The 16304-nt window shown below is 48.6% G+C and overlaps 1 protein-coding gene across 1 annotated transcript in view; it reads left to right on the plus strand.

Annotated features, from left to right (window-relative positions):
- LOC139274658 (von Willebrand factor A domain-containing protein 3B-like) overlaps positions 1 to 16304 on the plus strand; it is a 275722-nt gene that overhangs the window by 83930 nt on the left and 175488 nt on the right. The window contains exon 14 of the mRNA XM_070891337.1: positions 4471 to 4653. Coding sequence (XP_070747438.1) covers positions 4471 to 4653 — 183 coding nt within the window. The remainder of the gene's footprint in view (positions 1 to 4470; positions 4654 to 16304) is intronic.

Here is a 16304-nt window from a genome sequence, read left to right on the forward strand (position 1 = left end):
AAAATGACATAATGCTAGTTGAATAAGTTTGGTAAGATAAATAGGGAGGTCACATATTAGTTGAAAAAGTGAATCTAAATGGGGTAGAGGAGCAAAGAGATCTCGGAGTACAAATACACAAATCACTAAAAGTATCGACACAGGTTAACAAGGCCATAAAAAAACAAACCAAGCACTAGGGTTTATTTCTAGAGGGATAGAATTGAAAAGTAGGAAAGTTATGCTAAACTTCTATCGAAGCTTAGTTAGACCACACTTGGAGTACTGTGCAACTCCAGTCATTGTATTATAAAAAGGATATAGAGGCACTGGAGAAGTTGCAGAGAAGATTTACAAGGATGATACCAGAAATGCGAGGGTATACATATCAGGAAAGGATGAGCAGGATTGGTCTCTTTTCTCTTGAAAAAAAAAGGCTGAGGGATGATCTAATAGAGGTCTTTAAAATCATGAAAGGTTTTGAATGAGTGGATACAATGAGAGTGTGTCCACTTATGGGGAAGACCATAACTAGAGCCATCAATATAAAATAGTCACCAAGAAATCCAATAGGGAATTCAGCAGAAACTTCTTTACCCAAAGAGTGGTGAGAATGTAGAACTCGCTAACACAGGGAGTGGTTGAAGCGAATAGTATAGATGTATTTAAAGGGAGGCTAGACAAGCATATGTGGGAGAAGAGAATAGAGAGGCTTATGTTGATAGGGTAGATGGGGAAAGACGGGAGGAGGCTTGAGTGGAGCATAAACGCCGGCATGGACTGGTTGGGCCGAATGGCTTGTTTCTGTGCCGTATATCCTATGTAATACAATCTGAAGGTGTCACTGTCACCTCACAATGACAAACTTTGTTATTACAAGCCTCTCATGGCACCAAACTTTACCCAGCACCACAGCTGAAGCTCCTTTATACTCAGTGGAGAACTTCAAATCTCAAATAACCTGCTGGTCCTCATGAGCTGTGCAGTTCTAAGTGTTGATTATACTATTTGAGGTTTGAATATTATTCCAGAAAGGCATAATCTGTTACATGGCTTTATGTAGATGCATGCACACAAACAGTTCATTACAGGTCGTATTAACACTCAATTAGGGGTTATGATGAAAGGTTAATGAAATGTGGCTTGTTTAGCTGTCCTAGTTCTGAACACGTGGCTCTCTCTTGTTTCTCTCCTATTTCCACTCATGCGCTCTCCATGTTCATCTTGCCCATGAGACCCACCTCCTGTTCTCTTGACCCCATTCCCACAAAATTTCCGACCACCTAACTTCCCTGCCGGACTCCATGCTAGTTTACATTATAAGTGGTTCCCTGTCCTCAAGGTATTGATCCCCCTCCCTTTCAAAACCACCAACAATTCATTCCTCAAAAATCCCACTCATGGGGCCCAAGTTTCGGATGTCCCGCAGGACTGCGCACCTCCGAGAGGTCTGCCTATTTTGTAGAATTAAAAGCGTGCCTAAAACTTACCTCGCAATTCTCGGTGTTCAGCAGACCTGTTTAGCAATCGGCGCAGCGCAGCACAAGCAGGTGGGGGCGGAGCTACAACCCTGTGGCCAAGTGCCAGCAGCTGCGCGCGTGCGCAATGGAGTCTGCACGCGCGCGTGCGCAGTAGCTCCTGGCCCTCCCAGTGCGTCCTGTCTCCTAGTCGAAAGGACGTCACGATGTTCGCCGCCCCTATCCCGGGCCGAGTGGCCGGCCTGCCTCATCGTCCCTCGACTCGCCTCGTCGCCATTGCCCTTACCTCCTCGGTGGCAGGCCCCGCCCGAACACATCCCCGGTGGCAGGCCCCACCCGAACATCTCCTCGCTGGCGGGCGCCGCCCGAACACCTCCTTGGTGGCGGGGTCCACCTGACCAGCAGCTCTTTGGCGGTGGGGCCCAACCGAACTCCTCCCTGGTGGCGGGCCCCGCCTGAACTACTCCCTGGTGGTGGGCCCCGCCTGAACTACTCCCTGGTGGTGGGCCCCGCCTGAACTACTCCCTGGTGGTGGGCCCCGCCTGAACTACTCCCTGGTGGTGAGCTCTGCCTGAACTACCCCCCAGCCCCCCATATGGAACCCACCGCCGGGCTAAATTCCAAGTCAATTGTACAGGGGGCAGATACAGAAGCCATTGCTGGAAATGCACTGGATATGATTGGATAGGTAAGAGTGGAACCAAGTGATGACAGTCCTACTGAGCTGGACAATGGAGGAGCAATGCTGGAGGAGGATGTGTGGCTGGCCATGTTAAAGATTGCAGAGAGGTCAAGGTGGACTAAGGGGGGCGAAATGACCAAGGTCACTGTCACAAAGGATGTCATTTGTGAATTTGGGTTGGTGCGGGTGGCAGGGATGGAAACCAATTTGGAAATATCCAACATCCCCTAACTTCCCTCTAACTACCCTTCCTCACCCATCTCTGGCTACCTGCATCTAATTCTAAAGTGTATACAAGATTTTTCTGAGCGTACAAAAGTTGACATTTACTCCGTTCTAAGTTAGTTTGGAGTAACTTTTCGCTGCCTAAACTTGCAAAACAGGTGTAAGTGGCTGGTAAACCCCCTTTTGAAAGAAAAACTGAACTGAAACGAAACTAAACTAACTCACTAGAACTGGAGCAAACTAAATGCCGAGAATTGCGATTTCTAAGATACTCCAAACTAATCTAGTTACTCCAAAAAAATAGGAGCAACTCCAGCCGAAACTTGGGCCCATTATCCTGCAAACCGCTGCCGTATCTCCGACCTCCCTCCTTCTTCAAAGTCCTATGAGTATAGAAGATTAATTGAGGTGGTTAAGATGATTTAAGGATTTGATTGGGTAGATAGAGAGAAACTATTTCCTCTGGTGGGGGGGAGTCCAGAACAAGGGGGGCATAACCTTAAAATGACTGCTGTTCAGGGGTGATGTCAGAAAGAACTTCTTCACACAAGGGGTCATGGGATTCTGGAACGTTCGCCCCCAAAAAGCTGTTGAGACTGGGGGTCAATTGAAAATTTCAAAACTGAGATTAATAGATTTTTGTTAGACAAGGGTGTTAAGGGTTGCAGAAGCAAAGGTGGGTAGATGGAGTTAATATGCAGATCACCCATGATCTAATTGAATGGTGGATCAGGCTCGATGGGCTGTATAGGCAACTCCTGTTCAATGTTCCTTGAACTCCTCAAAATCCGTGCCAATCCTATCTTAAACACGATGAGGTGTTTTGAGGTCGGGAAACTCAGAAGAACGGGTTTCCCGAATGTCCTGCAGTTTATAACTGTAGGGCTCCTTTAAATCCATTTCTGTCGGTTTCTCACCCACAGGCAGCCTGATAGACAGGCCTTTTCATCTGAAGCATAATACAGTTGTGAAAAAGGCATTTCAAGCAGACGGTATAAAATGGTTCAATAGACAATTGGATGTGTGTTCCAGAGAGAAAAGGGAAAAGCTGTGAAAAGGGTCTGGGTCATTGCTCTCAGAGACATAGGAGCATGTTAACCTTCCCACCTTGTCAAGGTGCAGTCCCTAGGGAAGGAGCTGAGATTGACAACTCAGCCATTGACTGGCATTGATCATCTGTGCACCACTCCCGCCCTGTTTTATCTTTACAAAACAATGTGACATTTAAAGTCCAGTGCCAATCCTATGTGCTTGTTTAGTTAACAGTTACATAGACTACTGTTGAAATCCAGAGGCCTAGAAATACAGGTGCCGTTTTGTGTCCAAAATGGCGTCCAAGACGCACACGCACAATTTTTATGTGGGCCGCACCTGAAGCCATTTTGGTAAAGGCCGAATGAGGCCTCCTTTACCCACATCGAAAGCAGGCTTTAGACCATTAACATATACAAATAATGGGCTCAACGCCCGCTTCTGCTTGCCTCTTGTAACTTTGGTTTGTGTCTAAGACAGCCAGCACCAGTGCTGTTTGCTTCCAGGAAAACCAATGCTAAACAGCACGAAGTTAAAGAAAGATATCTACATTTCCGGTCCCGAGATCGCCGACCTCACTCCCAGCTCCAAATTCCTAGCCCACTTATCCTCCCTCGACAGCACTCCCGACCCCACCAACAATACTCCAACCCCTCCGCTGCCCCCCCCCACCGCCCCAACCCGCCCGCCGATCTTCTTCCCCGACCCCGGACAACCCTCCAATCGCACTCCGAGGCCCAGCCTTTTCTCCCGCAGTCCCCTGTGATCTTCTTTCCCAATCCCCTACCTGGAAATTGGCGCAGGAACCTGTGCATCTCCTACCACTGTGCCATCTGCATGATAATGAGGTCCTAGGCTCAAAATCCCGGGCTTGTCGGACCTTCCCATTTGAGCGCGGGCTGTTAGCGCACTACGGGTTAAGGCGCCCAAAAATGGACTCCACCGAATTTCTAGGCCATAGGCTGTCTTCTAGCTCGAGCAGAGTACTCTCATATTAGGAAACACTGTAATATTTTTTGACAGATCATTTAACTTAAAGCTTAATATTGTTTTGTATATTATTATCCAAAACAGCCTCCAAAAACCATTTTTGCTCAGGTGCAGCTGGTTCGCCTTGTCCCTATTCATTCCATCGCATTTAACTGTGATGATGTTGAAGCCAACGAGTTTCTGTATGGGCTTTCTGAGAAGACAGGTGGACGGTTCCATTCCTATAACAGTGACCTGAGGGAGACTCGTAACCCACCGCCATTTGTGGTAAGGAAATTCTCACATTGGAATTGAAGGAGCATTTTTCAAATCTCTCAGAAACTCTATCGCAGAAGCATCAAATACATCACTAACTCAGGTTTTTTTTAATGAGTATCATATCATTGACACCAACTTGTATTTATAAAGAATCTTTAACGTAGTCAAACACTCCAAGGCACGTCACAGGAGTGTAATCAGATACAATTCGATAGCGAGGCACATAAGGAGATATTAGAACAGGTGAAAGAGGTAGGTTTTAAGGAGCATCATAAAGGAGAAGAAAGATGCAGAGAGGTGGAGAGTTTAGGGAGGGAATTTCAGAGCTTTAAGGCCTTGGCAGCTGAAGTTCTGAAGTTCGTTGCTCATGGGGGTAGATCAAAGGCAAAGTCATGACTCTGACATTCGATATTGTGTTGTACTTCTTTTGTGCTTTGTGAAGATTAACCTGTTTATCTCTAACATATTAAGTGATGGACTTTCCCCTGTGGGGAGACCCTGGAGAATTTGCTGGCGAAGGAAATTATAATGTTCATGGCAGGCCCCAGCACTGTAAGCCCACTCTCTTGGGGGCTAGCTTCTGGGTGGGCTGTTGAATGGAACTCTTCTGGTTTCAGTATCAAGCACTCCCAGGTCAGGTATTTATTGCAAAGGGGATGGAGTATAAAAACAGGGAAGTCTTGCGACAGCTATACAGGGTATTGGTGAGGCCACACCTGGAATACTGCACGCAGTTTTGGTTTCCATATTTACGAGCAAGGATATACTTGCATTGGAGGCAGTTCAGAGAAGGTTCATGAGGTTGATTCTGGAGATGAGGAGATGAGGGGGTTGACTCATGAGGAAAGGTTGAGTAGTTTGGGCCTCTACTCGTTGGAATTCAGAAGAATGAGAGGTGATCTTATCGAAATGTATAAGATTATAAGGGGGCTTTGTTGTGTATCAGTAAAGCATGCACTCCCATGTTCCGCAACCAGGGAGTGCATCCCCTGAAGTCCCAAGGGATCCCAGCATTCCTTGGGAGCACTGTATATAAGGCCTGTTCCTCACTCTGGAGTGTCTTAATAAAGACTGAGGTCACTGTTACTTTAACCTCCCTGTGTGCAGTCTCACCTGTGTTAGGAACACAATAACTGGCGACGAATCCAATGCAAAGATGCAGCAAACTGTGGGAATCCTGGAGAAGTTCTCGGAGGGTGAGGACTGGGAAGCCTATGTCGAACTGCTAGACCAGTACTTTGTAGCCAATGAGCTGGACGGAGAAGGAAGCGCTGCAAAAAGGAGAGCGGTCCTCCTCACAGTCTGCGGGGCACCGACCTACAGCCTCATGACGAATCTTCTGGATCCTGTGAAACCCACAGATAAGTCATATGAGGAGCTGTGTACACTGGTTCGGGAGGATCTTAACCTGAGGGAGAGCGTGCTGATGACGAGATATCGGTTTTACATGTGCCATCGATCTGAAGGTCAGGAAGTGGCGAGCTACGTCGCCGAGCTAAGGCGACTTGCAGGACAATGTGAGTTTGATGGCTACCTGGAGCAAATGCTCAGAGACTTTTTTGTGCTGGGCATTGGCCACGAGACCATCCTACGAAAACTTTTGACTGTAGAGACACCGATCCTCAGTAAGGCCATTGCGATAGCACAGGTGTTTATGTCCACCAGTGATAACACCAAACAAATCTCTCAGCACACAAGTGTTCATAAATTAACTGGAACTGTGTTTGCGAGCAGAAATGTACAGGGCAGAAACCACGAGACTGCAACTGCCAGCAGGCCTCAGGTGACCCAGATGACTCAGAGTCCCCAACAAAGGATGAATGCAAGGCAATTCACACCTTGTTGGCATTGTGGAGGCTTCCATTCAGCCTATTCATGCCGCTTCAAAGGGTATGTTTGCAAGAGCTGTGGAACAATGGGGCACCTCCAACGAGCTTGCAGACAAGCTGCAAGTTGTGCAAAACCTGCTAACCATCACGTGGCAGAGGAAGATCGGTCCATGGTGCATCAAAGCAATTTCGAGCCTCTGAGAGAGGAGGCAGATGCTGAAGTACATGGGGTGCACATATTTTCGACAAAATGTCCACCTATAATGCTAAATGTAAAATTGAATGGCTTACCCGTAGCTATGGAACTGGACACTGGCGCTAGCCAATCCATCATGAGTAAAAAGATGTTTGAGAGACTGTGGTGCAACAAGACAGACCAGCCCTGAGCCCCATCCACATGAAACTGAGAACGTACACCAATGAGCTTATCACTGTCCTGGGCAGCGCCATGGTCAAGGTCACCTACGAGGGCACGGTGCACGAACTGCCACTCTGGATTGTCCCGGGCTATGGCCCCAAACTGCTTGGAAGGAGCTGGCTGGGCAAAATCCGCTGGAACTGGGATGACATCCGAGTGCTATCACATGTCGATGAGGCCTCATGTACCCAGGTTCTGAATAAATTTCCTTCCCTTTTTGAGCCAGGCATTGGAAACTTTTCCGGGGCGAAGGTGTGGATCCACTTGATCCCAGAGGCATGACCCATTCACCACAAGGCACGGGCGGTACCTCACATGATGAGGGAGAGAGTGGAAATCGAGCTGGACAGGCTGCAACGCAAGGGTATCATCTCCCCAGTGGAATTCAGCGAGTGGGCCAGCCCGATTGTTCCAGTACTCAAAAGTGATGGCACGGTCAAGATTTGCGGCGATTGCAAAGTAACTATTAATCATTTCTCGCTACAGGACCATTACACGCTACCTAAGGCAGATGACCTATTTGCGACGCTGGCAGGAGGCAAGACATTCACCAAGCTCGACCTGACTTCGGCCTACATGATGCAGGAGCTGGAGGACTCTTCGAAGGGCCTCACCTGCATCAACACACACAAGGGACTGTTCAAGTACAACAGATGCCCGTTTGGAATTCGGTCGGCTGCAGCGATCTTCCAGAGAATCATGGAAAGCCTACTCAAGTCGGTACCACGCACGGTGGTTTTTCAGGACGACATATTGGTCACGGGTCGGGACACTGTTGAGCACTTACAAAACCTGCAGGAGGTCCTCCAGCGACTGGACTGCGTAGGGCTGTGGCTGAAGAGGTCGAAATGCGCCTTCATGGCAATAGAAGTGGAGTTTTTGGGGAGAAAGATCGCGGCGGACGGCATTCGGCCCACAGACACCAAGACAGAGGCTATCAGGAATGTGCCCAGGCCACAGAATGTCACGGAGCTGCGGTTGTTCCTGGGATTCCTCAACTATTTTGGTAACTTCCTACCAGGGTTAAACACCCTCTTAGAGCCCCTACATGTGTTATTGCATAAAGGTGAGAACTGGGTATGAGGAAAAAAAACAAGTAATTGCTTTTGAGAAAGCCAGAAACATTTTATGCTCCAACAAGCTGCTTGTATTGTATAACCCGTGCTTGCATGTGATGCGTCGTCGTACGGAGTCGGGTGTGTATTACAACAAGCTAACAGTGTGGGGAAGTTGCAATCTGTCGCCTATTCCTCCAGGAGCTTGTCTAAGGCTGAGAGGGCCTACAGCATGATTGAGAAAGAGGCATTAGTGTGTGTGTTCGGGGTAAAGAAAATGCATCAGTACCTGTTTGGCCTCAAATTTGAGCTGGAAACCGATCACAAGCCCCTCATATCCCTGTTCGCTGAAAAGAAGGGAATAAATACTAATGCCTCAGCCCGCATACAAAGGTGGGCACTCGCACTATCGGCGTATAACTATACCATCCGTCTCAGGCCAGGCAACGAGAACTGTGCGGATGCTCTCAGTCGGCTACCATTGCCTACCACGGGGGTGGAAATGGCGCAGCCTGCAAACTTGTTGATGGTCATGGAAGCATTTGAAAATGATAAATCACCTGTCACAGCCCGCCAGATTAGGACTTGGACCAGCCAAGATCCTCTGCTGTCCCTGGTAAAAAAAACTGTGTACTGCATGGGAGCTGGGCCAGCATCCCCGTTGAAATGCAAGAGCTAATCAAGCCGTTCCAGCGGCAAAAGGACGAGCTGTCCATTCAGGCAGACTGCCTGTTGTGGGGTAACCGCGTAGTGCTACCCAAAAAGGGCAGGGAGACATTCATCTCGGATCTCCACAGCACACACCCGGGTATAGTAATGATGAAAGCGATAGCCAGATGCCATGTGTGGTGGCTTGGTATCGACTCTGACTTAGAGTCTTGTGTACGGCAATGCAGCGTATGTGCTCAGTTGAGCAACGCGTCCAGAGAGGCACCACTAAGTTTGTGGTCCTGGCCCTCCAGGCCATGGTCGAGGATCCATGTCGACTATGTGGGCCCGTTTCTCGGTAAAATGTTCCTGGTGGTGGTGGATGCTTTTTCAAAATGGATTGTATGTGAAATAATGTCGGGAAGCACCGCCACCGCCACCATTGACAGCCTGAGGGCCATGTTTGCCACCCATGGCCTGGCTGACATACTGGTCAGTGACAACGGGCCATGTTTCACCAGTGCCGAATTTAAAGAATTCATGACCCGCAATGGGATCAAAGATGTCACCTCGGCCTCGTTTAAACCAGCCTCCAATGGGCAGGCAGAGCGGGCAGTACAAACCATCAAACAGAGCCTTAAACGAGTCACAGAAGACTCACTCCAAACCCGCCTGTCCCGGGTACTGCTCAGCTACCACACGAGACCCCACTCGCTCACAGGGGTGCCCCCGGCTGAGCTACTCATGAAAAGGACACTTAAAACCAGACTCTCGCTGGTTCACCCCAATCTACATGATCAGGTAGAGAGCAGGCGACAGCAACAAAATGTAAACGATGGTCGCGCCACTGTGTCACGGGAAATTGATCTGAATGACCCTGTGTATGTGCTAAACTATGGACATGATCCCAAGTGGATTGCGGGCACGGTGATAGCCAAAGAAGGGAGTAGGGTGTTTGTAGTCAAACTAGACAATGGACAAATTTGCAGAAAACACCTGGACCAAACGAGGCTGCGGTTCACAGACTGCCCTGAACAACCCACAGCAGACACCACCTTTTTCGAGCCCACAACGCACACCCAAAGGATCAATGACACCACCCTGGACCAGGAAATCGAACCCATCACACCCAACAGCCCAGCAAGGCCAGGCTCACCCAGCAGCCCTGCAGGGTCAACAACACGCCAGCCCAGTGAGGGCACAGCCAACACACCAGAACAGACATTTGTACCGAGGCGGTCCACCAGGGAAAGAAAGGCTCCCGACCGCCTCACCTTGTAAATAGTGTTCACTTTGACTTTGGGAGGAGTGATGTGTATCTGTAAACATGCACTCCCATGTTCCGCCACCAGGGAGTGCATCCTGTCATGCATCTCACACTACTGTACATAACTGTATCTTACCATGCTATACACGACTGTAACTCGATATGACCTGTAACCACAAACTTACCTTACCACCAGGGGTGCACTTGCAGGAGACGCTGGATACCTGTTCTACACAGGTATATAAAGACAGGTCTCAGGCAAGTGTGGCATTTGAGAGCTGTGTAATAAAGGTGCATGTCCTGAGAGACATGGACATCAGCATGTGCCTCGTGTGAGTCTGTACTGCGGGGACAGGACTTTACAGTGACGACGAGTTACGGGAGTACAGAATCCACAGAATGGCGACCAACGGCTCAGATGAAAAATACAATGCTGGAGATAATTGGGAGGACTTTATAGAAAGGCTCCAGCAAAGCTTTGTAACCAAAGACTGGTTAGGTGACGATAAGGCAGACAAGAGAAGAGCCCATCTATTGACTAGCTGTGGCTCGAAAACATACGCTTTAATGAAGGACCTGCTGGCACCCGAGAAACCAGCAAGCAAGTCGTTCGAAGAGTTGAGCACACTGGTAAGAGACCACCTGAAGCCAGCGAGAAGCCTACACATGGCCAGACACAGGTTCTATAACTACAGACGCTGTGTGGGCCAGAGGATACCCGACTTCGTGGCGGAACTTCGGAGGTTGGCTAGTTTATGTGAATTCTCCGATGAACTAAGGAGAGAAGTACTGAGAGACTTTTTTATTGAAGGAATAGGCCACGCAGGCATATTCCGAAAGCTCATAGAGACCAAGAACTTGACCCTAGAGGCAGCAGCACTGGTTGCACATACATTCTTGGCAGGAGAAGAAGAAACGAGGTTGATCTACACTGCGGGTACGACAACTAACGAAACATCGGAACAAGGGGTTCACAACGTGAAACAAGCCGCTACCCACACACACAGACAAAGGCAGGAGAGCAGGCCCTCAACAGCAGGCAGTGGCGCCAGAAGCCATCAAGGGCCACATGAACGGCCGTTCACACCTCATCAACCCACAATGCGAGCAATCAACTACAAACTGAGAGAAGCTCAAGAGAGATCAGCCAGACGCAGCTCATCCTTTGGAAACAATGGAAGCGGTCTGTGCTGGAGATGTGGGGGAAGGCACTCATCAAAGGGGTGTCGATTTCAGCATGCCGTTTGCAAAAACTGCAAGTATACAGGGCATCTGGCTCCCATGTGCAGAAAAATGGCAGCTCGGCTGGTATACGAATCGGAAGGGTCGGAAAGTGGAGCAGAAGACGGTGGGGACAGTACCCGGGACAACGAGATACAGCGGGTCAACACGCTTAATGGCCACTGCTCTTACAACAAGACGCCTTCAATAATGATGAGGGTCCTACTCAACGGGATACCCGTCAACATGGAACTGGATACGGGAGCGAGTCAATCTCTCATGAGCGCTCAACAATTTGAACAACTGTGGCCGCACAAAAGCAACAGATCAAAACTCACAAGGGTCGACACCAAACTAAGGACCTATACCAAAGAAATCGTCCCAGTCCTTGGCAGCGCCATGCTCTCAGTCACACACAAAGGGACAGTGAACCGACTTCCCCTGTGGATTGTCCCCGGAGATCTCCCAACACTGCTGGGAGAAGCTGGCTGGCAAAACTAAATTGGAAATGGGATGATGTTCACGCCATGTCGTCAGAGGAACGGACCTCATGCTCAACAGTTCTAAGTCGATTTGAAAATCTGTTTCAGCCAGGTGTGGGCACCTTCAAAGGGATTAAAGTCAAAATCTACATCACACAGGATGCTAGACCAGTCCATCACAAGGCCAGAGCTGTACCCTATGTGATGAGGGAAAAGATTGAACTTGAACTGGACAGGCTTCTGCGGGAAGGCATTATCTCACCCATGGAATTTAGCAACTGGGCAAGTCCCATCGTCCCAGTCATGAAGCCTGATGGATCCATACAAATCTGTGGGGATTACAAATCTACCATAAACAGAGTCTCCCTACAGGACCAATACCCGCTGCCCAGAGCGGAGGACCTATTTGCCACATTGGCTGGAGGAAAACTTTTCTCAAAACTAGATCTCACATCTGCGTATATGACGCAAGAACTGACCGAAGAGTCTAAGCTACTCACCACCATCAACACACATCGAGGCCTTTTCATGTACAATCGATGTCCATTCGGCATCAGGTCAGCAGCTGCTATATTCCAGTGCAACATGGAGAGTCTGCTCAAGTCCATCCTGGGGACGGTTGTATTTCAAGACGACATACTTATCATGGGCAGGGACACCGGCTCCCATCTCCGCAATCTGGAGGAAGTACTAAAGCGGTTGGATCGGGTAGGCCCAAGAGTTAAGAAATCCAAGTGCCTGTTTCTCGCGCCCGAGGTTGAATTTTTGGGCAGAAGGATTGCCGCTGATGGAATCCGCCCAACAGAGTCCAAAACCGAAGCAATTCGCCTGGCACCCAGGCCTCGGAATGTCTCAGAACTGCGTGCCTTTCTCGGGCTACTCAATTACTTTGGGAACTTTATGCAGAACTTAAGCATGCTGCTGGAGCCTCTCCATGTGCTACTCAGAAAGGGGTGCGATTGGTTTTGGGGGGACGCCCAGGAACACGCCTTCAATAAGGCACGTGACCTTCTATGTTCCAACAGTGTTTTGGCTTTCTTTGATCCAGGTAAAAAGCTAGTACTTACATGTGATGCGTCAGCGTACAGGGTCGGGTGCATTTAACAACATGTCAATGATGTAGATAAATTACAACCCATAGCTTATGCCTCCAGGTCACTTTCGCGGGCGGAGCGCGGGTACGGAATGGTGGAGAAGGAGGCGCTCGCGTGCGTGTACAGTGTCAAAAAGATGCACCAATATCTTTTCGGGGCCAAGTTCGCGTTAGAAACCGACCACAAGCTCCTCATGTCCCTACTATCCGAGAGCAAGGCAATAAACGGCAACGCCTCGGAGCGGATTCAACGGTGGGCACTCATGCTGGTGTCCTATGACTATACCATAAGACACAGACCATAGAAACAAAGAAACATAGAAAATAGGTGCAGGAGTAGGCCATTCGGCCCTTCTAGCCTGCACCGCCATTCAATGAGTTCATGGCTGAACATGCAACCTCAGTACCCCATTCCTGCTTTCTTGCCATACCCCTTGATCCCCCTAGTAGTAAGGACTACATCTAACTCCTTTTTGAATATATTTAGTGAATTGGCCTCAACAACTTTCTGTGGTAGAGAATTCCACAGGTTCACCACTCTCTGGGTGAAGAAGTTTCTCCTCATCTCGGTCCTAAATGGCTTATCCCTTATCCTTAGACTGTAACCCCTGGTTCTGGACATCCCCAACATTGGGAACATTCTTCCTGCATCTAACCTGTCTAGACCAGGCACAGACAATTGTGCCGACGCGCTTAGCATGCTACCCCTGGCGACCACGGAAGGGTCCGACGAACAGGACTGTGAGATGGTCATGGCAATCAATGCCTTTGAATCCACAGGTTCGCCCATGACGGCTCGCCAAATCAGAGCCTGGACGACCAGCGACCCCACGTTATCCTTAGTCAAAAGATCTGTTTTAACTGATGACTGGGCAGAGGCTCGCGCTGCCTGCCCAGTCACCAGTTCGCGAGGAGATCAAACCTTTCCATAGGCGCATGCATGAGCTGTCACTACAAGCAGACTGCCTGATGTGGGACAGCCGAGTAGTTATGCCTCTGCGAGACAGAGAGGCATTTGTCCGGGAGCTCCACCGCGAGGACCCGGGGATCGTTCTCATGAAGGCCATAGCCAGATCCCACGTCTGGTGGCCTGGCATTGAAGCGGACTTGGAGCTCTGCGTCCGACGGTGCACCATTTGTGCCCAACTCAGTCGTGCCCCCAGGGAGGCCTCCTGAACCCCTGGCCCACCAAACCGTGGTCGCGGGTGCACGTAGACTATGTGGGCCCATTCATGGGCAAAATGTTACTCATAGTTGTAGATGCATTTTCAAAATGGATCGAATGCACCATTTTAAATTCGAGCATACATGCTTCACCAGTGCAGAATTCCAAGACTTTATAAGTGACCACGGCATAAATCACGTTAAGACGGCACCAGTCAAGCCGGCCTCCAACGGCCAGGCGGAGCAAGCAGTGCAAATCATTAAACAAGGCATGCTCAAAATCCAAGGTCCCACGCTGCAGGGTTGCCTGTCGCAACTGCTACTGGCATACAGATCTCGTCCGCACTCACTGACTGGGATCCCCCCCGCGCAACTATTGATGAAACGGACCTTAAAGACAAAGCTCTCATTAATCCTCCCAGACATGCATGAAATCGTTGAGGCAAAGTGCCGTAAGCTAACTGAGTACCATGACCGAAATTCGAGGGGGAGGTGGAATGAGATAGGGGACAAAGTGTTTGTGCTAAACTATGGCAGGGGTCCCAAATGGCTTGCAGGGACAGTAACAGGAAAGGAAGGAAACAAGCTACTGGTGGTACAAATGGACAATGGCCAAACCTGCCGGAGGCATGTAGACCAAGTAAAAAGTAGATTCACCAACAACACTGCTGAACCAGAGGCAGACTACAATGTGGAACTCACACCACACCTGGTGGACAGACAGACGGAACAACCTGAGGAAAGGGCAATCCCAACAGACAGCCCAGGCGAGACACCAACAATCACACCGAAAGAAAAACAGGCACCAATGCAAACAACTGAACCACAAATAAGATGCTCCACGCGAGAGCGTAGACCACCTGAGAGACTGAATCTATAAAGACCATAAGACCTTGGGGGAGGATGATGTCATGTATCTCACACTACTGTACATAACTGTATCTTACCATGCTATATATGACTGTAACTAGATATGACCTGTAACCACAAGCTTATCTTACCACCAGGGGTGCACTTGCAGGAGACACTGGATACTTGTTCGACACAGGTATATAAAGACAGGTCTCAGGCAAGTGTGGCATTCGAGAGCTGTGTAATAAAGGTGTAGGTCCTGAGTGACCTTGACTTCAGCATATGCCTCGTGTGAGTCTGTACTGCAGGGTCAGGACTTTACACATCCCCTGAAGTCCCAAGGGATCCCAGCATCCCTTGGGAGCACTGTATATAAGCCGGCCCCTGAGGCCTGTTCTTCACTCTGGAGTGTCTTAATAAAGACTGAGGTCACTGTTACTTTAACCTCCCTGTGTGCAGTCTCACCTGTGTTAGGAACACAATAGGCTTGACAATGTGGATGCAGAGAGGATGTTTCCACTGATGGGGGAGACTAGAACTAGGGGGCATAATCTTAGAATAAGGGCCGGCAATTTAAAACTGAGGTGAGGAGAAATTTCTTCTCTCAGAAGGTTGTAAATCTGTGGAACTCACTGCCTGCAGGAGCTGTAGAAGCTGGGACATTGAATAAATTTAAGACAGAAATAGACAGTTTCTTAAACGATAAGGGGATAAGGGGTTATGTGGAGCGGGCAGGGAAGTAGAGCTGAGTTCATGATCGGATCAGCCATCATCATATTAAATGGCGGAGCAGGCTCGAGGGGCCGCATGACCTATTCCTGCTCCTATTTCTTATGTTCTTATGTTCTTATGTATAGCACTGCCAGAGTAAAGTTCCCTCTGGCCCAACAATGTGCCTCAGCATCAACCTCAGAAACGTGGCACATTTTCCATTTCCCACACTAGTCATCCTATTGCCTGATTGCCATATGGTGTCAGCTTTGTGCTATAGATCCATGCCCACTGGGAACAATCTTGAAACTGCACACACTCGTTATCTTTCACAGTCAGTAGAAGGAAAAGATTTTTATCTCATTGTTCTCGGCTGGTTTCAAACCTGAATCCCAGAGGTGATGAGCCAGTGTCCAATTCACTGCATCACCCAGTTCTCTTGGCACGGAGTATGAAGTGTGCAAGGATAGAGGTAGCCAGTTAGAAAGGAGAAATACACACAGACGCAAACATACTACCAACGAGGAACAAGATATTTGCTGAACTTGACAGCCATGCTACAAATGACAAGGATGACAGATAATGGCTACAACTGGCATGGTTTTTAGTATAAGATATTACTGGCCTGTGCACCACTTGTTAATGCTGGATGGTTAATGCTTTCCATAAGTCAATACAGGAACTTTTTCTGTGAACCAAATGTTGGTGCAGTTTGAGTATCCTGAAAAATATGGCATTTAACAACAAATGTGAAATAATTATAATTTATAAACTTGTTCGATCCCAAACTGCTTTCAGTGTTGTAATATGAATTGCACTTCAGCCCATTGGAATGAATAGAAATATAAGTTTGTCAGTTAAAAACACAAATAGCAAATCTTCTAAATGCACTTTACCCACTTTATACCAGAATACAATAT

Source organism: Pristiophorus japonicus, chromosome 10 (assembly GCF_044704955.1).
Source record: "Pristiophorus japonicus isolate sPriJap1 chromosome 10, sPriJap1.hap1, whole genome shotgun sequence".
Classification (NCBI taxonomy): Eukaryota; Metazoa; Chordata; class Chondrichthyes; family Pristiophoridae; genus Pristiophorus; species Pristiophorus japonicus.